This window comes from Coregonus lavaretus (genome assembly GCF_964263955.1).
Source record: "Coregonus lavaretus genome assembly, chromosome: 19".
NCBI lineage: Eukaryota > Metazoa > Chordata > Actinopteri > Salmoniformes > Salmonidae > Coregonus > Coregonus lavaretus.
In genome coordinates this window covers 37,194,508-37,219,146 of record NC_140006.1, presented here as the reverse complement: position 1 = coordinate 37,219,146, position 24,639 = coordinate 37,194,508, and the positions used below count along the sequence as shown (strand labels likewise).

Genomic DNA, 24,639 nt, shown 5'->3' with positions numbered 1-24,639 from the left:
CATGCCATAAATGTAATCTGAAGAGGGACATGGGGGTTCCCCCATCTTTTGACCAAATCTTCCTACCATCGAAATGGTTGTTGCAGCAAAATTATAGTAAAACATATAATTGAGTATGGAGCTTTTGTTTTTGATGTTGACAGATGGAGTTAAATCTCAAACATATGAAGAGGTTAACGCTGGTATGCCTGGAACAGGTGTGAGCACAATCGAGTAGCCCTCCAATCAACTTGAAGGTGTAAAAGCTGATTTAAAGAGAGACTATACACAGCGGCGGACTTGCCAGATGGGCTGGTCCATTTTTATCTTAGTGGGCCTGTCTAACGTAGTTTTTTTGTGCAAAATGATAATCATCTGGCTAATAATGGGGGCCTCAAGGAATAAAATGGGCCGTTGTGAAGGCCTCAAGGGAAAAAATTGGCCAGTGTGTTAGAAATGGCAGAGCCGATTTCTGGTCCCAGTCCGCCCCTGACTATACAGTAATTGAGTGATATCCCTCAGTTGGAGTGGATGGTTAGTGTGTAGAGGGGCAGTGAAGAGTCATGCTTGATTAACTCAAGTTTTTAAAAAAAAGATTCATGCTTGATTAAGTCCCATTCACAGTAACCTCAACATGTTATTAAACCAAGAGCTTTCTCTCTGGACAGCCTGACCGTTAGTGGATGCTTACAGGTCCGCACTTGGTCGACTGTTTGGTGGAAGACAGACTACAACATGTCTAACTGACTTTCTGACAATGTTTGTTCTCCTTGCTAAAGTCATATCGTAATACTGTGTTTTCTTGATTGATAACGTTCAATTATTATTTTTTAAATGGGAGATCCATTACCCTTTTGAAGGAGGTCAATGTAATAAGTAACGTTGACACCTTGTGGTACTGTGAACCAATTTACTGTCTCTAGCCATCCAAGTAGCTTAGTACTTTATTTGTATTCTTTCAGGATTTTTTTTTGTAATATATTTTTTTCTTCACGTCAATTTAAAACAGGGAATGCATTTGTTATAATGTAACACATTACTGCAACTCTCTAGATTTGCATCTCTAGAAATCCTAGGTTCCTAATAAAAAAAGAAGTTGAAGTTTAAAAAAACAACAACAAAAGTAACATAAATCTAAATGCAAAGTTTTGTATGAGTATGAGTGTGCAGCATCGAGCTGGAAGTGAACTCTCTCGCCCTCAAACACGTTCTCTCTCTTTTTTTCTCTCTCACTCTCTCTCTGACCTATTCCGTTTTTAGTGGTTAGTATAAGTAAAAAAAGAAAAAACGTTTTCAAAACATTAAGAGATATTGTGTAATGGAGGCAATGTTATGCATTACATTAAGACAATTTCTTTGAGTTTTTGAAGAGGAATGTATCTGAAAAAGGAATGCAATGCTTGTATTCAGTGTTAACATCGTAAAAAAACTTGCTCTGAAATTAGTAATTAAATAACCCTCTACTATTTGTACATTCAGGCACTGAAAAATCACATGTCAATATGTAACTAAAAAAAGATAGTCGCTCTCAACTTTCCCTTGGTAAGAACAAGGAAACGGAAACTTCGAAATTGGCATTCGTGTACATTTTCCTACTCAGTAGTAATGTCATGTGCATTCCCCTTGCTCTCTTTTTGTGTGACCCCCCCCCCCCCCCCCCCCCCCCCCCCTCACCTTAAGTGCGATTCAATAATGAACTGACGTCAGAGCCTTCAGAGGCCCTCTTAAACCGTCACCTTGGTTTACGGGGAAAAACCATGACACTTGTCTTGTAAAAGGGAAGTCCACCGGTTTGACGTCTCCCTCTGTGCGGACAAAGGTGTCATCTGTCCTCCTCGGTCCCCGTAGACTGATCTGACCAGGCCAGGCAAGCCCAGGCAGACCCTCCACTGACGGACAACCCCCCCCCCCCACTGGGTTAAGGACGCTCCGGTGTGATAGCCAGCTCTCACCCCAGCAACCCTGAACTCAGTCAGTTTAACTATACAAGGGCTTTTACAAAAAAAGCTAACTTGAACAGCCATACAATGGCTAAAACATAAACCATATCTCTACTTGTCTCGGTTTAAGTCGTTTAGGTTGTTGTTTAGAGGATGTGTCAAAGTTTTCACTGGTTTGCATTGGAGCAGTTTCTGGTTCAGTCCCGCGCTGGAAGTCCAGTCATAGCTGTGTTGGTTTTTGGATGTGACGTAGAGGGGGGTTTAGGGGGGTTAGGGGAACGTTATGGGGCTCCAAAGGAGGGGTCGTCGTCGGGGGGTAGTGTGGTTTAGGGTCGTTTTGGGCGGTTTCGAGGGCGGTGGCTAGCCGCTGTCGGAGGAGGTGTGCGGCGCCGTTGACGGTGAACGACGCCGGCGGGCGGTGGAGGTCCAGGAGCGCTCGGAACGTTCTGAACGTTCCGAGCGCTCTGAGCCCAGCGAGGTGGGCCGGAAGCGGTGCAGGAAGCTGTCCAGGAATTCCTGCTGCTGCTGGTTTATGGCTTGGGAGATGAGGCAGGGCAGCGCCTGTAGGCTGCCCGTCACCGAGTCCAGCTTTTCCTCCAGCATGCCGATGCGCTTGTCCAGTTCCTCGCTGCGCTCCTGCAGCTCCGACACCAGGTCATACATCACGTTCTGGGTCTGCAGGAGGAAGAGAGAGACGAGGTGATGGATCTATTATGGTATAGTGTATTTATTGTGTATATGAAATGTAGTCGTTTGACACTTGCCATAAATTGCACTAAAACATAAATATTGTATTCTATCAGTATTATTGGTCCATAAATTGCTCTCAAAGCATGTAAATGCTGTATGGTATCATTATTACTATACGGTGCATATTTCTGCCTAAGGGCCGATGGAAATTAGCCTGGTAGCTTTGAATTCACATCAGTTGCGAATGACCCCTTAAGAGGTAATAATAGTGAACAAATGAATGAATAAATAAATCATGCTAGAGTAAACAAGTAACTCGAATCTGAATCTAAGGATGTCAATATGAGAGTTGACAGGAAAGAGAACTATCTGGTGTAGAAGGGGTAGCAACTAGGGCAAAAACAAATTGGTGGGGTTATTTTCTTATCAATTTCACCACAGCTATTTTTGAACACTCAATCAATGAAACTGTATTTTTGTTTTTTTTACACTGGAAGGTGATTATGCAACATTATTATACAATATTATAATACAGCATAACACAGCAATACAAGTAAAGTAAAAATACAAAATAATGACAAACGGCAACAGAAATAATGTAGTTATTATTATTAATTTTATATAAGCAACTGATTTTCCAGAGGGAAGCGAAAAACCAGAAACCCATTTAAGCCAATATGGAAAAGATTTCCCTGATCTCTTTTAACAAGACAATCAAGCAAGATCTTAATAATCAAATAATAATCTACATGTAGCCTACCCATGAACTATTTAAATACAGTACATTATTGACTGTCGCATTAGGTGGCACAAATTGTGGTCCTCTGTAGCTCAGCTGGTAGAGCACGGCGCTTGTAACGCCAAGGTAGTGGGTTCGATCCCCGGGACCACCCATACACAAAAATTTATGCACGCATGACTGTAAGTCGCTTTGGATAAAAGCGTCTGCTAAATGGCATATTATTTTATTTATTATAGGTGGCTCGGAATGCAAGGCATGAAGTGGCACAAACTGTTCAGTGTTCTGAGCCAGAGGTGGTCATCCGAATGTTTCCCGGGACAACGGTGGTCTTCTCTGATATCACGCAGCGGAGGAGCTGGATGTTCCAGTGGGACCAGAAGATAAACAAGTGCGTAAACAAGTGCCCGGCACTCCGTTAATCAGCCGGTGTGAACGCATTTCACGGAACCCAATCTGCCAACCTGCCATTGAGCACTGTGTCCCTGGGATGTACAACCCAATCTGCCAACCTGCCGTTAAGCACTGTGTCCCTGGGATGTCCCGTAGGGGTGTTGAGAGTTGGTCTCTCCTGTCTCCACCGTTCTCTCCTCCGCAGTAGCAAGACGGAGAAGGGTGCAATTGCGGCCTGCAATTCAAGACGTTCCTGTATTTGGGCATTCCTGCATCTGCAAGAACCCCTCTTTATACTTTAATATGTCAATTTTTAAGCCAGGACTCCGGTACACAGGTGGGAGCAGTCCAGTACAGTAGGATGCGGTTATAACGTTGGACGCTAACCGCTCATAAACCCCAACAGAAGAAGAGGCTGGGGCGACAATGCTGGTAGCTAGCTAGCTAGCTAAGGACAATGGTAGACAGTGTCCTCCCCCCCCCCGACTGTCGGACACTGTTTCCGCAGTTCTGTTAATGACGGTGAAGGCATGTGTTCAGCAAGCGTTAGTGAAGGACACTGGGTGCTAGTTAGCTAGCCAACTAGGACTCCGGTACACAGCAGGCGGGATGGGTAGCTAGCTAACACACCTGTAGACAGTGTACTTCGCCCCTGCATGTTGCCCCAATGTGTGCTAGCTAGCTAGGAGGACACCTCTACACAGCAGGTGGGAGGTGGGGGCGACACCGGTAGCTAGATAGCTAGTTAGGACACCGGTAGACAGTGTCCTTCGCCCCCGAAAAACTCAGATAATAATCCCTTTTCTTTTGACCCACATTTTAATCGCATAGACAATCAGGGGAAATCCAGAATCACAAGGGGGGAGGCGTTCCGGCATATGCCCACATGCAGGAACGCCCCAAATTGCGGGCCCTAATCACACACTATTGGCAAGACGTGCACAGTAATACACACACCCCAGTCCCTGTCCATTGCCACTCAACAATGCTCTTTTTAAGAGCCACCTAATAATAGAAAATAAGCACACATCGTGCGTGCGGGCCGGGACCTTCAGATCCCATGGCGGTGACGTTAACGCTTACGTACGAACCCTGTCATGAACGCATTATCTTGACACTCTATTTAAATGGACAGTCTGGTGATGACAGGAAGCTTTTGTTGTTGTTCATTCACTCAGTACTGATTGAACGTTTATTTATCTTGCTTGGTAAAAAAACAAACAGTCTAAAACAGTTGATGTGTTGAAAACAGTCACATAGCTAACCAAGTTAAAAAGCATGGCATTTTCTTTTGACTGCCCAAAGGTCATGCAAGCAAGCAATTACAGTATGTTGGTGTTGTTTAACGTGGGTGCACCCGCAACCCCTGGCTACTTTTTACTTGGATGGCGACTTCAGGTTTTTGGGAATATATTGAAAAGACACTGTCTTACTCAGTCAGCGCAAATGTGGATTATAATGACAATAAGAAAATTGCGTTGACAGAGGAGGGAGCGTACTGAATCAATGCATAAGGTAAGGGCTGTAACGTTAGCTAGTTACATTGCTAAGAATGCCAGGTTGACTAGTGTATGGAGTAACGTTAGCTAACGGTAGCTAACTCCGTTCTGTAAATATGTGGGCAACCGCGGCATTCAAACGAGGCTGCAATGAAAACTAATAAGACTGTAGCGACTGTGTTGGCATCAAAATCCGGGGTGTGAACTAAGTTTTGATTTAGCGTTTATTGACATGGTAATGCGCCAATAGTATTGGAGAAAAGTTGAGAAAACTGATCCTGCTGACGCTGTACGTTAAAGTGTGACATGTCACGACGTAACGAACGGCACGCATTATTTAACTCATTCTGTGCCGTACAGCCTCTTTCCACCAGGTGTAGCGCTTCTCTCGCAGATTAAAAACAAGAAATTATCAATTGTGAGAGTAATGGTGAGTGTAAAGTGAATTACTCGTGAGTTCATCAATAGTTAATTAAATCAATTGTTAATTTTTCACGTAATCACTGCGAGCCATCATGACTCTCAAAAACCGTGACACCCACAGTTTAATTGTGAAGATAAATTTAGCACCGCCCTGAAAACCCTTTTCAAATTCAACACAAACCTTCAAATAAGTATGTAATGAGACATTATATAAACTCTTTAGTGTTTTATTTACATTTTAGAGGTGATAAATTGGACAAATAGGGTGAAAAAAGCCGGTTCCCCACACAACATATCTCCCCCTTTCACTATGACGCAGTAGCTTTCACTTCCCCACCCGCCATTTTTAAAAAGACCCGCCGGAGCTCCATTGCTTTCTTCAATCATGCAGAGACGGGCAGCATGAAGGTCTCGTCATTGATTTTGCTGGGAAGGGGAGAAATTGTGCTTTACAATGGTTTTCATATTACAGTTGACCTGGAAGTATTACAGTTGAAGTCGGAAGTTTACATACACCTTAGCCAAATACATTTAAACTCAGTTTTTCAAAATTCCTGACATTTAATCCTAGTAAAAATTCCCTGTCTTAGGTCAGTTAGGATCACCACTTTATTTTAAGAATGTGAAATGTCAGAATAATAGTAGAGATAATTATTTATTTAAGCTTTTATTTATTCATCACATTCCCAGTGGGTCAGAAGTTTACATAAACTCAATTAGTATTTGGTAGCATTGCCTTTAAATTGTTTAACTTGGGTCAAACGTTTCGGGTAGCCTTCCACAAGCTTCCCACAATAAATTGGGTGAATTTTGGCCCATTCCTCCTGACAGAGCTGGTGTAACTGAGTCAGGTTTGTAGGCCTCCTTGCTCGCACACACTTTTTCAGTTCTGCCCACACATTTTCTATAAGATTGAGGTCAGGGCTTTGGGATGGCCACTCCAATACCTTGACTTTGTTGTCCTTAAGCCATTTTGGCACAACTTTGGAAGTATGCTTGGGGTCATTGTCCGTTTGGAAGACCCATTTGCAACCAAGCTTTAACTTCCTGACTGATGTCTTGATATGTTGCTTCAATATATCCACATAATTGTCCTTCCTCATGATGCCATCTATTCTGTGAAGTGCACCAGTCCCTCCTGTAGCAAAGCACCCCCACAGCATAATGCTGCCACCCTCGTTCTTCACGGTTGGGATGGTGTTCTTCGGCTTGCAAGCAACCCCCTTTTTCCTCCAAACATAACGATGGTCATTATGGGCAAACAGTTCTATTTTTGTTTCATCAAACCAGAGGACATTTCTCCAAAAAGTACGATCTTTGTCCCCATGTGCAGTTGCAAACAGTATTCTGGCTTTTTTATGGCGGTTTTGGAGCAGTAGCTTCTTCCTTGCTGAGCGGTCTTTCAGGTTATGTCGATATAGGACTCGTTTTACTGTGGATATAGATACTTTTGTACCTGTTTCCTCCAGCATCTTCACAAGGTCCTTTGCTGTTGCTCTGGGATTGATTTGCACTTTTCATACCAAAGTACGTTCATCTCTAGGAGATAGAACTTCCTGAGCGGTATGACAGCTGCGTGGTCCCATGGTGTTTATACTTGCATACTATTGTTTGTACAGATGAACGTGGTACCTTCAGGCGTTTGGAAATTGCTCCCAAGGATGAACCAGACTTGTGGAGGTCTACAAATTTTTTTTCTGAGGTCTTGGCTGATTTCTTTTGATTTTCCCATGATGTCAAGCAAAGAGGCACTGAGTTTGAAGGTAGGCCTCTTATCCAGAGCGACTTACAGGAGCAATTAGGGTTAAGTGCCTTGCTCAAGGGCACATCGACAGATTTTCCCCCTAGTCGGCTCGGGGATTAGAACCAGCGACCTTTCGGTTACTGGCACAACGCTCTTAACCACTAAGCTACCTGCCGTCCAATTGACTCAAATGATATCAATTAGCCTATCAGAAGCTTCTAAAGCCATGACATCATTTTCTGGAATTTTCCAAGCTGTTTAAAGTCAACTTAGTGTATGTAAACTTCTGACCCACTGGAATTGTGATACAGTGAATTATAAGTGAAATAATCTGTCTGTAAATAATTGTTGGAAAAATTACTTGTGTCATGCACAAAGTAGATGTCCTAACCGACTTACCAAAACTATAGTTTGTTAACAAGAAATGTGGTGGTTGAAAAACAAGTTTGAATGACTCCAACCTAAGTGTATGTAAACTTGAACTGTACATTTTGGGGGCGCTAAAATAAGGTCAAATGTATGGAACAGCGCGATGTACGAAAGTGCATTAGCTATCTTTAACATTACTGGCTATTGGTAGTTGGCTAGCTAACTGGCAATGGCAGCTACCTTATTTGTGCTTATTTGTTTGTGCTGTGATTGCATGCAAGTGCCAAGGCCAACAGTTTACACAGATGGCTTTAGCCATGTGAAAAAGTTTCCATAGAAAAATAGAGCTAGCTTCCTTTTCTTGTAGCTTGCCTCTCATCAGAATGATGTTAGCTAGCTGCTAGCGCTGTTGCTGTGCAACCTAAGTGCTTTGGTCCGGTTTTAGAACTGAGATTTGGCTGAAAAGATGCTAGCATTGTCAGAAAGGCTAGAAAAAGGTAGCACATTGTTGGTTGTTAATGGACATAAATGAGCACGTGAGAGCGATAAATTATAAATGTAATAAACTGTTGACCCTACAAACTTATTCAGTCCAAAAGCTGGCAAGTGTAACATGCTGACCACACCGCTCGCGTCACGTGAGCGAGCGTTACAAAATACAGTGGCTTGCGAAAGTATTCACCCCCCTTGGCATTTTTCCTATTTTGTTGCCTTACAACCTGGAATTAAAATGGATTTTTGGGGGGGTTTGTATCATTTGATTTACACAACATGCCTACCACTTTGAAGATGCAAAATATTTGTTATTGTGAAACAAACAAACAAGAAATAAGACAAAAAAACTTGAGCGTGCATAACTATTCACCCCCCCAAAGTCAATACTTTGTAGAGCCACCTTTGTAGAGCTACCTCTTGGGGTATGTCTCTATAAGCTTGGCACATCTAGCCACTGGGATTTTTGCCCATTCTTCAAGGCATAACTGTTCCAGCTCCTTCAAGTTGGATGGGTTCCGCTGGTGTACAGCAATCTTTAAGTCATACCACAGATTCTCAATTGGATTGAGGTCTGGGCTTTGACTAGGCCATTCCAAGACATTTAAATATTTCCCCTTAAACCACTCAAGTGTTGCTTTAGCAGTATGCTTAGGGTCATTGTCCTGCGGGAAGGTGAACCGCCGTCCCAGTCTCAAATCTCTGGAAGACTGAAACAGGTTTCCCTCAAGAATTTCCCTGTATTTAGCGCCATCCATCATTCCTTCAATTCTGACCAGTTTCCCAGTCCCTGCCGATGAAAAACATCCCCACAGCATGATGCTGCCACCACCATGCTTCACTGTGGGGATGGTGTTTTCGGGGTGATGAGAGGTGTTGGGTTTGCGCCAGACATAGCGTTTTCCTTGATGGCCAAAAAGCTCAATTTTAGTCTCATCTGACCAGAGTACCTTCTTCCATATGTTTGGGGAGTCTCCCACATGCCTTTTGGCGAACACCAAACGTGTTTGCTTATTTTTTTCTTTAAGCAATGGCTTTTTTCTGGCCACTCTGCCGTAAAGCCCAGCTCTGTGGTCCTATGGACAGATACTCCAATCTCTACTGTGGAGCTTTGCAGCTCCTTCAGGGTTATCTTTGGTGTCTTTGTTGCCTCTCTGTTTAATGCCCTCCTTGCTTGGTCCGTGAGTTTTGGTGGGCGGCCCTCTCTTGGCAGGTTTGTTGTGGTGCCATATTCTTTCCATTTTTTAATAATGGATTTAATGGTGCTCTGTGGGATGTTTAAAGTTTCTGATATTTTTTTTATAACGCAACCCTGATCTCTACTTCTCCACAACTTTGTCCCTGACCTGTTTTGAGAGCTCCTTGGTCTTCATGGTGCCACTTTTTGGTGGTGCCCCTTGCTTAGTGGTGTTGCAGACTCTGGGGCCTTTCAGAACAGGTGTATATATACTGAGATCATGTGACAGATCATGTGACACTTAGATTGCACACAGGTGGACTTTATTTAACAAATTATGTGACTTCTGAAGGTAATTGGTTGCACCAGATCTTATTTATGGGCTTCATAGCAAAGGGGGTGAATACATATGCACGCACCACTTTTCCGTTATTTTTTTTTTTAGAATTTGTTGAAAGAAGTATTTTTTTTCATTTCACTTCACCAATTTGGACTATTTTGTGTATGTCCATTACATGAAATACAAATAAAAATCAATTTAAATTACAGGTTGTAATGCAACAAAATAGGAAAAACGGCAAGGGGGATGAATACTTTTGCAAGGCACTGTAAATGTACACATACATGTTATTCAACCTTGCATCCAAACTGCTCACGCGTGTCAACGAGCATCTCCGTAGCCAGGCGTTAAAATAGAACTTGGTTCTATTTGTGACGCTTGACACGCTGCAAGTCCCGCCTCTCCCATCTCCTCATTGGTTTTTAGGAGCATATACCCACGTGGGTGATTGAAGGATGAACTGAGGTCCACACTCCAGTCCAGTTGATGGTGGTAATGCACCTTAAAGTTGGTTGCCAACCGCCATATAAAGTCCAAAGAAGAAGAAGAAGCCTGAAGGAGGAGAGATTACTAGAAACAAACTCGGTTTACCCTTTTATCTGTTGATTAATTGTCGGAGTAGAGGACCTTGTGCATTTCAGGTAAAATAACAACCCAATGTTTATATCCCAGGACAAATTATTGCCATAAATGTTTAATGCTTTTCGACCTGTCCCCAAATTAATATACAGTGGGGAAAAAAAGTATTTAGTCAGCCACCAATTGTGCAAGTTCTCCCACTTAAAAAGATGAGAGAGGCTGTAATTTTCATCATAGGTAAACGTCAACTATGACAGACAAATTGAGAAGAAAAAAATCCAGAAAATCACATTGTAGGATTTTTTATGAATTTATTTGCAAATTATGGTGGAAAATAAGTATTTGGTCAATAACAAACAAGCAAGATTTCTGGCTCTCACAGACCTGTAACTTCTTCTTTAAGAGGCTCCTCTGTCCTCCACTCGTTACCTGTATTAATGGCACCTATTTGAACTTGTTATCAGTATAAAAGACACCTGTCCACAACCTCAAACAGTCACACTCCAAACTCCACTATGGCCAAGACCAAAGAGCTGTCAAAGGACACCAGAAACAAAATTGTAGACCTGCACCAGGCTGGGAAGACTGAATCTGCAATAGGTAAGCAGCTTGGTTTGAATAAATCAACTGTGGGAGCAATTATTAGGAAATGGAAGACATACAAGACCACTGATAATCTCCCTCGATCTGGGGCTCCACGCAAGATCTCACCCTGTGGGGTCAAAATGATCACAAGAACGGTGAGCAAAAATCCCAGAACCACACGGGGGACCTAGTGAATGACCTGCAGAGAGCTGGGACCAAAGTAACAAAGCCTACCATCAGTAACACACTACGCCGCCAGGGACTCAAATCCTGCAGTGCAAGACGTGTCCCCCTGCTTAAGCCAGTACATGTCCAGGCCCGTCTGAAGTTTGCTAGAGTGCATTTGGATGATCCAGAAGAGGTTTGGGAGAATGTCATATGGTCAGATGAAACCAAAATAGAACTTTGATGATCCCAAACACACCGCCCGGGCAACGAAGGAGTGGCTTCGTAAGAAGCATTTCAAGGTCCTGGAGTGGCCTAGCCAGTCTCCAGATCTCAACCCCATAGAAAATCTTTGGAGGGAGTTGAAAGTCTGTGTTGCCCAGCGACAGCCCCAAAACATCACTGCTCTAGAGGAGATCTGCATGGAGGAATGGGCCAAAATACCAGCAACAGTGTGTGAAAACCTTGTGAAGACTTACAGAAAACGTTTGACCTGTGTCATTGCCAACAAAGGGTATATAACAAAGTATTGAGAAACTTTTGTTATTGACCAAATACTTATTTTCCACCATAATTTGCAAATAAATTCATTAAAAATCCTACAATGTGATTTTCTGGATTTTTTTCTTCTCAATTTGTCTGTCATAGTTGACGTTTACCTATGATGAAAATTACAGGCCTCTCTCATCTTTTTAAGTGGGAGAACTTGCACAATTGGTGGCTGACTAAATACTTTTTTCCCCCACTGTAGTTGGTTCAGAGTTTGTTTTGATATTTCAACCTGCGTGTCCTGATCGCGTCTGGTGTGGGTGGACAAAATCAACATGCGCTTGCCCGGTCTAGTCAGCATGTAACGGTCACTTTATGGATGCTCTCGTTCAGGGCAATTTATTAAATACGGTATGTGGTTCTCAGTGACGGACGGTATGTGGTTCTCAGTAACGGATGGACGGCTCATGATGAGAGGTGGGGAGTGTGTTGTGCACCTCCAATGATATTGATTTGCGAATTTCCATCGACTTTGGTGTCATATTGGCTTCGATATTATGGTAGGGAGATTTGAATTTAACATTGAATTTAACATTATCGCCCCCACAATAATACAGTGAGTATTGGCAGTGTCTACCTCCTTATATTCCACCGGTCATAATAGTGGGACAATTCAGGATCAAGGATGTCTTGTCAGGATGTTGACTAATACCACAGGACCCTAGCCCCTCAATTAAGCTAACAAGATAATGCATTTCTCTGAGCTTCATTTTTCACCATCGTATATCTGTCATTAGCTGAGTCATAAACTGAGGGGATAATCTACAAACGACTTCACGGACAAACAAAGCCCTGCTGTCTGTTCAACTGAACAGGCTACTAATGACTACTACTGAGAAGGTGAATAACGAACATAAAATAGCAGAGTTGACCTGTTATTTACATGGCTATCCTATGCTTTAGTCCCTAAGCCTAGACAGGCTGCTTTAACCACAGGTGAAGAGAGACGGGTGGGGGTTCGGCAGTGCAAACACACATTAAAGCACCAGCTTCTGAACATTTTAAAATAGAAACCTGGAGTGCAAATGCCACACACATCAATGCTGCGTCCGGCGTACAGCTGCGAACCTTTGAAAAACCCTGCTGCATGGCCTTTATAAGCCAGGGCAGTAGCCTGGATCGGGGCCTTCTTACCTTAGCCAGGTCCACTAGCGTGTTGGCCTGATCGTTGAGTTTCCTCTGCTCCATCTTCACACTGCGCAGTCTGGGCAGAGGCAGTGGGGGTGGAGAGGGGAGAGAGTGGGGATAGGGGGCAGAGGCAGGGGAGGTGGAGAGGGGAGAGAGTGGGGATAGGGGGCAGAGGCAGGGGAGGTGGAGAGGGGAGAGAGTGGGGATAGGGGGCAGAGGCAGGGGGGGGGGGAGGTGGAGAGGGGAGAGAGTGGGGATAGGGGGCAGAGGCAGGGGAGGTGGAGAGGGGAGAGAGTGGGGATAGGGGGCAGAGGCAGGGGAGGGGAGGTGGAGAGGGGAGAGAGTGGGGATAGGGGGCAGAGGCAGGGGGGTGGTAGATGGGTGGGTCATCAGGGTGGAGGAGGAAGGTGTAGGGGGGAAGAGCAACACATGTTTGTCAGGTGAACTCTCTGGTAGGACGTGGAGGAGAGAGAGCAGCCTGCATGCATATACAAGCATTCCCAGTCCTGATCATCGCCAAACCAACACATGCAAAAATGTAAACAAAAATCTATGAGTCAAATAAAAGTCCCAACAAAATACCCCACCCTCCCCCCAAAAAATAAAATAAATATAAATAGCATCAAAAATAGAACCTTTCATAAAGGTGACATGCCTTTATGTGTGCTCCCAGCTGTCACACCCTTACAGCTAGCTCAGTGGCAGGACATCAGAGAAACGTCTGTCATTGGGTGAGCTTGCAGTGACTTGTGAGTGACGTGCACTTATGGTGTGGAGGGTGTGTGTGAGGGAAGGGCCATACCCTGTGAATGTGCCTTACAGTATCTATCCCAGTGGCACCTTAAATTCAATCTATGACAATGACCGATAAAACACTGAAGAAAGTGGTTACTTTATATGACTGATTTATGATCTTGATGTACTGTACTGTACTACACTTCCTAAACACTGCATCTGCCTGCTTGATCTGGTCGCCCTTGGAAACAGGATTGCTTATCTCGGATTAGGTAAATAAAGGTTAAAGATTTTTTTTGAATCACTTTCAATTAATATTAAAATACCTTGGGAGGATATTTGTGCATTGGTTTAAAGTAATGACGTCAGTGATGACATCACGCCAGTCAATCAAATGGATCGACATCCTGGTGACTTGATCAGGCAGAAAGTTCCCCAAAGGGCTAATTCTGATGCAAGGACATTCATTGATGTGCACATGAGGAGATCACTGTTTTCGGCTTCATCTAACGGGAGAGGCTATCAGCATGGCCCTGTCTATTCTATCTAGTGTCTGTGAAGGAAAGGCATCTGAGCTGGGTACAAAAATGACTCTAAAGCTGGTTTCCAGGGTACTTCCTACTATGGTGAGTTAAGATAACAGGCCACTTCAGTTGTGTTCTTTATTGTGAGTGTCTGATATGGCTGAGTGTTGATGGCCATAAAAAAAAAAAATACCCCAAAACAAAAACAGACTTTTCAAACCCTTGAGATAAGTATTTACCACAAAATCAGGAGCAAGGATGGGTCTGCCAATGCAGGTTAATATAGCCTACATAGTGTAGCTATATTAATCATGGTAACATCATAGATGGCGAATTCATTGATGAATGGATTCCGGCCGAGCCGACAAGCCCCAACAAGCTCATACTGCCAGATGCCTCTGACTTTCTTCAGACACTCCACTGCCATGTCATCATCAGTGGTAATGTTGATGCTTTTTGTCATTCCATTCAGAGGATGGGGGTAAATGGAACATTAAAAGAAAACCAAAACAACCGGCATCCAGCATTTGAAGGTTCATGCATGTCAAAACGCAGACATGGAGAGAGAGAGAATGTAGAGCAAACAGAAGGAGGAACATAGAAGACTCAACTTACTTCTGAGCTCTGCAGTGATAGAGCAAAACAAAGACAGAACACAGTACAAAGTTTTAAACCCCACAACATCCACGAAACAAGTGAACCATTACACTTCTCACTGTAAGCACAGGGTAAGGGTTAGGAAGGGGGAGGGCAGGGGAAGGAGGACCATTACAGTGTGTGTGTGTGTGTGTGTGTGTGTGTCAGGTGAGTGTGGTGTGTGTGTTTTAGTACACAACTAAATAAGACATTTAGCTAACCGAACACACAGGATATTGTCACAGGAAATGGCTGAGAGTAGGAAAGGAAGGACATTATAACAAAAGACTGGCAGTGATGCCGCTGGCTAAGAGTGCTGTTAAGAATACACAACAGTGGAGGCTGCTAAGGGGAGGACGGCTCATAAAAAAGGCTGGAATGGGGTCAATGGAATCAAACACATCAATCACATGGTTTCCATGTTGTTGATACCATTCCATTGACTCCATTCCAGATATTATTATGAGCCGTCATCTCCTCAGCAGCTTCCACTGATACACATCTACACATAAATACTGTTAGCAGTGCAACTAAAACCACTACTACTGCTACTGGCTCTACAACAAAGAGTAATAAAGACAATAACATGTATTTAACAACTTAACAACAGGTAGTAACATCCACGTAGGCTTCAGGCATGCTTACGATGGAGTCATGTTCTTTGGGAAACAACACTTACTGATGGATGGCCTGTAGAAACTTGCGCTGGTGTTTCCGCACCTTGGCGTGATCGATCTTCTTGACCAACTTAGTGTGTTTGTAGATGAGCCATGTTTCCCTGAGTACATTGGCAGCTGTGTTCTTTACCTGCCGACCAATGAGGAAACACATGTGAACCCCTCAAGCAAAGGCAGGGTGTCCCGAACAACTGCCTTTTCATAACATAATACTCTATGTGGATTTACTTTTAGGGAATTGAGAAAGGTAAACTGAATTGAGAAAGGTAAACTTGTAGGGAATTGAGAATGGTAAACCGATGAAAAAACTTCTTACCAGGGACATTAATTTGTTTTACCCTGTTCCATCAGGAACCATAAACGACAGTTATTGTATTATTTTAATATAACCTCCCATACAGTAAGTGATGTGACATTTACAGTAATGCTCAGTGGTGGAAGATCAAAGATGCCACTAAAACGAGAGCGTGAGTGACTCACTCGTTTGCAGAGTTGTGTGTCCATCATGAAGTTGTGGACATGCTTCTCAGCCTTGGTCAACTCCAACTTCCTGGCTACCACGGCGACCACCAGCGCAGTGCAGCCAGCTCCCTATTGGTCAGAAACATAGTGAGGCCCAGAAATCAAATAATGTGAAGGGTGACTGCTGAGTTGGGTTATTGTATTAATAGTGTATGTGAGGTGACTGCTTGGAGGGAAACATGTAAAGACGTTGAGCTGCTCTAGAATAAAGCAACAAGTTGCAGAAATTTAAAACATGGCTGTTCCGTGGGAATAATATGTCTATTAGTCATGCAATATTGCATGAAAAACACAGAAAAAAACTCATTTCCAATGACAAGTAACGTACCATGATCCCTGTAAGCAGACATACACCTTTCCCACAGTACGTGTTCGGTACCATGTCTCCGTAGCCAATCGAAAGGAAGGTAATAGAGATGAGCCACATGGCTCCCAGGAAGTTACTGGTCACTTCCTGTGTGTCATGATACCTAAAGTAAGGAAGAGAGAAACAGAGGAAGATACCCATCAGTGACACCGATACTGTAAAGGGAACCTGAGCATGCTGGAGAGGCCGTGAACTAACAGAAGTGGTTGAAGAAGCAAGAAAATACATGTGCATAGTGGTTCACCTTTCGTCATGCCTGCACTACACATCTAAAAAGCACCCAATCCATGTTGGAAATAAAATGGTGAAACATTATGAAGCTGTGCCATCGCATTCCAATATACTGTAGCTTTTAAGTCAATGCTCTGTGGTAAATGAAGATACACATTCAATCATTCAATGAGTTGCCAAATTAAAATGATATGGAAGGGAAAACATAATTGATTTCAATAATCCTTTTAAAGAATCTAATTAAATGCTGATGGCAGTTTGGGAATTCTCCACAGTAAAACACTGAACATATACTGTATATATCCGTGTCTATTAAACAACTTGAGAAGATGGATGATATCAATTGAGAAGCATTTAAAAATAGACATGAATCCAGACACACACCTGCTACTCATTAGCATAGAAATTAAAATATTATGGAAAATGATTGGAATGAAGGAAGTGACATACACTAAGTTATGCAGCTAAGCATTTAAGCGTTATGAGAACCGCAGGCAATTGATCTTTTAAGTTTTACAGGATTTGAATCCAAACTAACCACTGGCAATCTAAAATACTATAACCACTTTGATCAGCACTCATCCCCAACAAATACTAAATCAATGCACCCAAATAATTTGCCTTTCCTCTACAAGAGAGGAAAATACATTTGACCATCGACATCATTTTGTTTAAAGAAAGGAGAGTGTCAATTCTCATTTCTTACAACATGATGGGGAAAAAACAACTTTGGATCTCTAATGTGAAGAGTTTGAACTACCCGAATAAAGGTTTGGTTATGAACATCATCACTTCAAACTTTATCACTTTCATTTCATCATTCTGTTTGTTGAAAATGGCAGAAAATCATGCGATAGCCAATGCCCCTAAAAACATAAAGTCTAAACGGGACCCTTGGGACGTCCCAACTGACTTCACCCCATTGAAGTTGACATTTAAAACAGTTAAGGTAAGGGTTAAGGTTACGGTTAGGTAAGGTTTATGGTTATGGTAAGGGTAGGGGTTAAGGTTAGGGTAAGGACGTCCCAAGGATCCATAATAGCACTAACCCTAAAACCACAGCAGATAGATAAAAAACACCACCTCAAACATCAATATTGATGATGACTTTCCCATACCCTTTGCATTGTGGGAAAAAGTCCCAAAATTAACCCATCCAGCCCAATCCTACCTTTCTTTACATACTACATCCCTGATTGGCTAAGGCGCGCTGTCTAGGAGGAGTCATAATACTGAGGCTCATTGATCAGCTGGATTACTAACAGCTCTCAAAAGTACACAGGATGACTACTAAGAATAAAGAGGATGATATTTCTGCTCCCAGAGATTTTCTTTGAAAGGGACCATCATCATACCAATTAGGAATATGCTAATGACTTGATTATGGGCGGCAGGTAGCTTAGTGGTTAAGAGCGTTGTGCCAGTAACCGAAAGGTCGCTGGTTCTAATCCCCGAGCCAACTAGGTGAAAAATCTGTCGATGTGCCATTGAGCAAGGCACTTAACCCTAATTGCTCCTGTAAGTCGCTCTGGATAAGAGCGTCTGCTAAATGACTAAAATGTAAAAATTATCCAGCAGTGACCCAGCATGTGGAATTAAAATGGCAGGAACAATTTAATCTAATCAATGCAGAAATACAGTTTGAAACACCTGGGGCAGATGAACTATGTTGGAACTCCAAAGTTTTCACAAAAGAAAGGCTTCTTGAAAATCTCCTCCTAGACAGTTCACTTTCATTAAGGAACTAACCATGCCTTCAGCAGTTGTTGCTGAACTCTGATCTGCTTAAAGGAAAACTCCACTCAAAAACTATATTTTGTTATTTCTTTCATTAGTTCACTCATGATACAGTCGCAAAATGTTTTGCATGTCAGTAGTCAAGTTTTTAAGATATTGGACTTTCAAGAAACAAAGTGTCACTTGCCACATCATCATGATGATGCAAAATAATGATGATGATGTGGCCGGTGACACTTTGCTTCTTGAAAGTCCAATATCTTGAAAACTTGACTGCTGACATCCAAAACATTTTGGGACTGTATCAACAGTGGACTAATGAAAACAAATACAGAAAGATGGCTTTTGAGTGGATTCCTTTACCTCAACTCTGCTTCATGCTCAATGTTAGGAAAAACAACATTATCCTTTTTTCCTCAGAGTGAACAGTGTGGGTTCAAGCAACCGTATGGCATGCAAAAAAAGCACGTCGATACAATACCATGCAGGCGTTAAAAAGATGTTCGCATCCTGCATGCTGAAAAAGCCAGTATATTGAGAGCAAAGAGAGCGACGACAAAATGAAAACCATCCTTGACAAATATCGCAATATTGTTAAGTGGATGGGGGTTGAATATTTACATAGCCAGTCACTTATCTGTAAGCTGGAGATGAGTAAAAACCCATTCAGAAGCTCAACGTTATTGACTTCCCTGTCTCTTTCACCTGGATTGTTAAGGGCTGGATTCAATCCGTATCGTGGAAGTATGGTGGAAAATCTGTGTTAAAATGTCAACGTAAAGCCCGACATATGCAGCGTTTACCATGAATGCAGTCTCCACAAAGGAGGGAACGTTGCCTTTAAATTTCAATCGAGCTACAACGTGATACTTCTGCGATACGGATTGAATCCAGCCCGTTAGCCTTCAACAGAGTGCTCTCTGACAAGGCTTAGAGCAAGGGGGACACCACTATAGTGACTAATTCGCTAATTTTAGACAATCTATGACTAAAACAGGCAAATACATGAGTCATTCCAGATCACTAATTCTGAGACAGAACCTTGTGGAAGTCGTGTCTGTCAACATATTACACTGCTTCCTATTTTATCCTCTGATTAATGTGAAGTTAAGTTGTAAAGAAGAGGTGAAATATGTCCTTAAAGTTATTTGCTTCTACGTTGTGTTCATTGTTTATTAGATCATGATGAGTTCCACTCAATCACTCGGTTCATCAGGGTTGGGTAGATATCTGGTTTACACACTGGAACTGTCTCAAATTGCATGGATGCTCTTGACGGCACCAATTACGCCTTTGTAGGAGGAGTACTGTAAGTGCCGTAGTGTCCAAATTATTCCAGGCTGGTGAAAGCGATTAGAGCACGACACAATGCTAGAGGTTTGTTTTCAATGGTGTAACATTGCACAGTGTATGTTTCCCTGTATCGGGATGTATTTGCTTTAAGAATACTCTTATTGTGAATCTCTACATTTATGACTGGACATGGTTTGGTGTGGAATTTTTGTTTTTAGTTGCATACAAAACTGTAGGTAGGTTTTCCCCAAAATCCCTGAATCTTGAAGAGGACACAGACAAATGTCCATAGACTACAGTCATATGGGCACTGGAGGCTACGGACGCAGAGCCAGTCGATGACATTTTGAAGCTCTCAATATACTGTGTAGAGTGTTGGCATAGCATGGACAAGAGCTGGCACCACTTTCGACCTAGTGTGAGACCAGAGGAATTGTCTGAAATAAAATGTCTCCCACCCTTGCAAAACATCCCATAGAAGTAGGCTTCATGTTGTAGACATGTCATTGTTCGTAAGATAACTCCCTCAAACTGTGTTCCCTTACTTTGTCAGCAACTCTATTTGCAAGTACGTACAGATGAGAGCACTAGACCTAAACGACTCCTTCCAGAAAGGGCTTTAATGTGTGTGAGTTACGGGAATACCACTTGATTCACAGTGTTGAAAACAACCTAACGGGTGACACATTGCCATCTATCTCCCGCATCAGCCAACACAAGAGAGACCATTGAAGAATGTCAACATCATAAACAACGTCACTGTTCTTGGTGGTCCTGAAGTACACAACTCACCCCTGTACATCCCGTGTGGCTCAGTTGGTAGAGCATGGCGATTGTAACGCCAGGGTTGTGGGTTTGATTCCCACGGGAGACCAGTATGAAAAAAAGTATGAAAATGTATGCACTCACTACTGTAAGTCGCTCTGGATAAGAGCGTCTGCTAAATTACTAAAATGTAATGGGAATGGGTTAAAAATAGATGCACCATCTTCTGGTCTTTTAACCCTGGCCATCTCTTCATGTCATCTGGTATTTTAACCCTGGCCATCTCTTCATGTCATCTGGTCTTTTAAACCTGGCCATCTCTTCATGTCATCTTGTATTTTAACCCTGACCATTCTCTTCATGTCATCTGGTATTTTAACCCTGGCCACCTCTTCATGTCATCTGGTCTTTTAACCCTGGCCATCTCTTCATGTCATCTGGTATTTTCACCCTGGTCATCTCTTCATGTCATCTGGTATTTTAACCCTGGCAATCTCCCCCAGCATTCTTTATCTCAGTTTTTCACCGTATGTGGATGAGGTCATGCAAGAAACAGATGGTTTGTCCCAGGGACATACAGTGGCAATGGCTGACGATGTGTCTTCGAAGCCAGGGTTTCCCAAACTCGGTCCTGGGGCCCCCCTGGGTGAACGTGTTGTTTTTTGCCCTAGCACTACACAGATTTGAATACCCTGGTCTATGCTGTATATTCCAGGTTGAAGCTTAAGCTTTAGATTTTGGGAAGGACCGAGTTTGGGAAACCCTGCTCTAAGCTATTTGACGGATGACATGAACAAGGGATTCAATCAAAAATGACATGAGTGTTCTGAATCTCCCAAACCCTGTTGTCAGATGTAGTACTAAAAAGTAACATATGAACATTTGCCAAAAACATTGGTTGGAAAGAATTGCTAGAGATATCAATAACTCTTACCTATAAAGACAACATTATACAGGAATAATGCCAAATAAAGCAGTATTTGTTGCTTGTATGACATGCTGCATGCAAGTCTGATTAAACCTCAAATTGAGAAAAACTGGTTTAACCGGCTATTGAGAACGCAATACTGTATATTGAGCAGCAAGCAGTATTTTTTTTAGTATTACCCTGAGCAGGCAAATTGTTGGACAGGCTAATTTGCTCCTAATATAAGCCACTGCAGTGTAAAGAACATTAAAATGCGACTGTTATATGCCTTAGCTTGTCCATGTACTAACAGCAGTCATATCAAGCAAACTCATTGTAGCTCATTAAAAGATTTTTAACAAGTCTCCTTGATTTAAATGAGAATTTGAGCAGTGGCAGAGAGTATTTTGGGACAACTTTGTTGACATGTAAGAAGGGAGGATGTCAGAGGCGGTAAACATACTGATGGGAATAAGCTCAACTGGTGATGACTTAATTAAAAAACTGCAAACCTAATTGTGCTCGCATCATCCAGCCAAAATGCAACGCAAGCACTCCAAATGGATTCTAGCAATCATGTCGAGTCAAGATGAAAGTCTATATTTTCATTATCATTTACTGAACAAAATTGTAATAACATTTATTTGAAACTAAGTCTCACAATATGACGCAAGCGATACAAGCCGTAGCACAGCCAACACAACAAAAAATATGAAAACCAAGCAAAAGTATCAGATGGCAGAAGACATAACAACACAGAACTTCCGTACAGGATATCTCCTTCAAACAGCCATTGTGGCCTTAAGAGCAAAGCTAAAACTACAGCCTCATGGACAAGTACTGTAGTGACTAGAAAAGCTTTCTTTGATAAACATCAACATCCTCCGTGATCCGCTTGTCCATTGTCAGTAATAAATACTGCATGGAATATCAACGGCATGAAGAACACAGTGTGGAGGTATACTCCAATGGTACACAAAATACAACTCAAACTCTGCTTGAAGGTCTAGAAGGTCTACCTGGACCATCTGTCACACAACATACAGTGTGTACAGTTAGTGTGTGTACAGTTACATTTATATCACAACATAATGAGAAAAATTATTTTGCGAGTTTATGAATGGCTAGGCAATTGAATCCCATAGGGCCATTTCTGAACCCGAGATGCATACGTGCGAACTCATACAGTACCAAAAGTCCTTCATATACAGTGTGGAAAAAAAGTATTTGATCCAAAAGATGATTTTGCACGTTTGCCCACTGACAAAGAAATGATCAGTCTATAATTTTAATGGTAGGTTTATTTGAACAGTGAGAGACAGAATAACAACAAAAAAATCCAGAAAAACTCATATCAAAAATGATATAAATTGATTTGCATTTTAATGAGGGAAATAAGTATTTTACCCCCTCTCAATCAGAAAGATTTCTGGCTCCCAGGTGTCTTTTATACAGGTAACGAGCTGAGATTAGGAGCACACTCTTAAAGGGAGTGCTCCTAATCTCAGCTTGTTACCTGTACATAAGACACCTGTCCATAGAAGCAATCAATCAATCAGATTCCAAACTTTCCACCATGGCCAAGACCAAAGAGCTCTCCAGGGATGTCAGGGACAAGATTGTAGACCTACACAAGGCTGGAATGGGCTACAAGACCTTCGCCAAGCAGCTTGGTGAGAAGGTGACAACAGTTGGTGCGATTATTCGCAAATGGAAGAAACACAAATAACTGTCGATCTCCCTTGGCCTGGGGCTCCATGCAAGGTCTCACCTCGTGGAGTTGCAATGATCATGAGAACGGTGAGGAATCAGCCCAGAACTACACGGGAGGATCTTGTCAATGATCTTAAGGCAGCTGGGACCATAGTCACCAAGAAAACAATTGGTAACACACTACGCTGTGAAGGACTGAAATCCTGCAGCGCCCGCAAGGTCCCCCTGCTCAAGAAAGCACATATACAGGCCCGTCTGAAGTTTGCCAATGAACATCTGAATGATTCAGAGGAGAACTGGGTGAAAGTGTTGTGGTCAGATGAGACCAAAATCGAGCTCTTTGGCATTACCTCAACTCGCCGTGTTTGGAGGAGGATGAATGCTGCCTATGACCCCAAGAACACCATCCCCACCGTCAAACATGGAGGTGGAAACATTATGCTTTGGGGGTGTTTTTCTGCTAAGGGGACAGGACAACTTCACCACATCAAAGGGACGATGGACGGGGCCATATACCGTCAAATCTTGGGTGAGAACCTCCTTCCTTCAGCCAGGGCATTGAAAATGGGTCATGGATGGGTATTCCAGCATGACAATGACCCAAAACACACGGCCAAGGCAACAAAGGAGTGGCTCAAGGAGAAGCACATTAAGCTCCAGACCTTAATCCCATAGAAAATCTGTGGAGGGAGCTGAAGGTTCGAGTTGCCAAACGTCAGCCTCGAAACCTTAATGACTTGGAGAAGATCTGCAAAGAGGAGTGGGACAAAATCCCTCCTGAGATGTGTGCAAACCTGGTGGCCAACTACAAGAAACGTCTGACCTCTGTGATTGCCAACAAGGGTTTTGCCACCAAGTACTAAGTCATGTTTTGCAGAGGGGTCAAATACTTATTTCCCTCATTAAAAAGCAAACATTTTCGACATGCGTTTTTCTGGATTTTTGTTTTGTTATTCTGTCTCTCACTGTTCAAATAAACCTACCATTAAAATTATAGATGTCACGAATTCAGCCGAGGCTGCCCCTCCTCCTTGCTCGGGCAGGTTTCGGCGTTCGTCGTCAACGGCTTACTAGCCACTACCGTTCCATTTATTATCACTCCATTTGTCTTGTCTTGTCTTGTCTTGTCAATCACACACACCTGGTACTCATTCTCTCATTAGTCTGTGTATAAGTGTTCCCTCTGCCCCCTTGTCCTTTGTGAGTGATTGTTCATTGTGAGAGTGAGTAGCTCGGTTGAGCTACTCTTTCCTTGTATGTAGCCAAGGTGGATTTTTCCCTTGTGCTAGTTTCGTTTTGACGCTTGCTGCGCTTTATTCATGTACACTGAATAAACTCTGGATTTCATTGTTTTACCTCCTGCGTCTGACTCCGTCATTCACACCTCATCACAATAGACTGATCATGTCTTTGTCAGTGGGCAAACGTACAAAATCAGCAGGGGATCAAATACTTAATTCCCTCACTGTAATCCTTCCTTGGAATTTCAAGGTTTCACACACATCTCTCAAGTCAGGATATGGCCTGCACTTCATTAACAGCCAAATCCGAACCTGAGAAAGCACACAGAACTTGAACTTTCACACAAACACTAATGTGTGATTTACACAAAACTTTTAGTTGTGGTGAAAGTTCAAGCACACACGTATCTCAGGTTAGGATTCCGCTCTACATGGAGGTGGGGCTACTGTATCTTCTGCGCGAGTGACACCAACACATACTGGATATCAGTCAGTAATCC

The 24,639-nt window shown here is 42.7% G+C and overlaps 1 protein-coding gene across 1 annotated transcript in view; it reads right to left on the bottom strand.

Annotated features, from left to right (window-relative positions):
• Positions 1-2,279: 2,279 nt before the first annotated feature.
• Positions 2,280-24,639, bottom strand: part of LOC311146879 (small conductance calcium-activated potassium channel protein 2-like) — a gene marked incomplete at both ends in the record, with an annotated part of 44,027 nt that continues 21,667 nt past the window's right edge. Inside the window, 5 exons of the mRNA XM_084183495.1 lie at positions 2,280-2,594; positions 12,798-12,867; positions 15,366-15,493; positions 15,844-15,954; positions 16,214-16,355. Coding sequence (XP_084039621.1) covers positions 2,280-2,594; positions 12,798-12,867; positions 15,366-15,493; positions 15,844-15,954; positions 16,214-16,355 — 766 coding nt within the window. The remainder of the gene's footprint in view (positions 2,595-12,797; positions 12,868-15,365; positions 15,494-15,843; positions 15,955-16,213; positions 16,356-24,639) is intronic.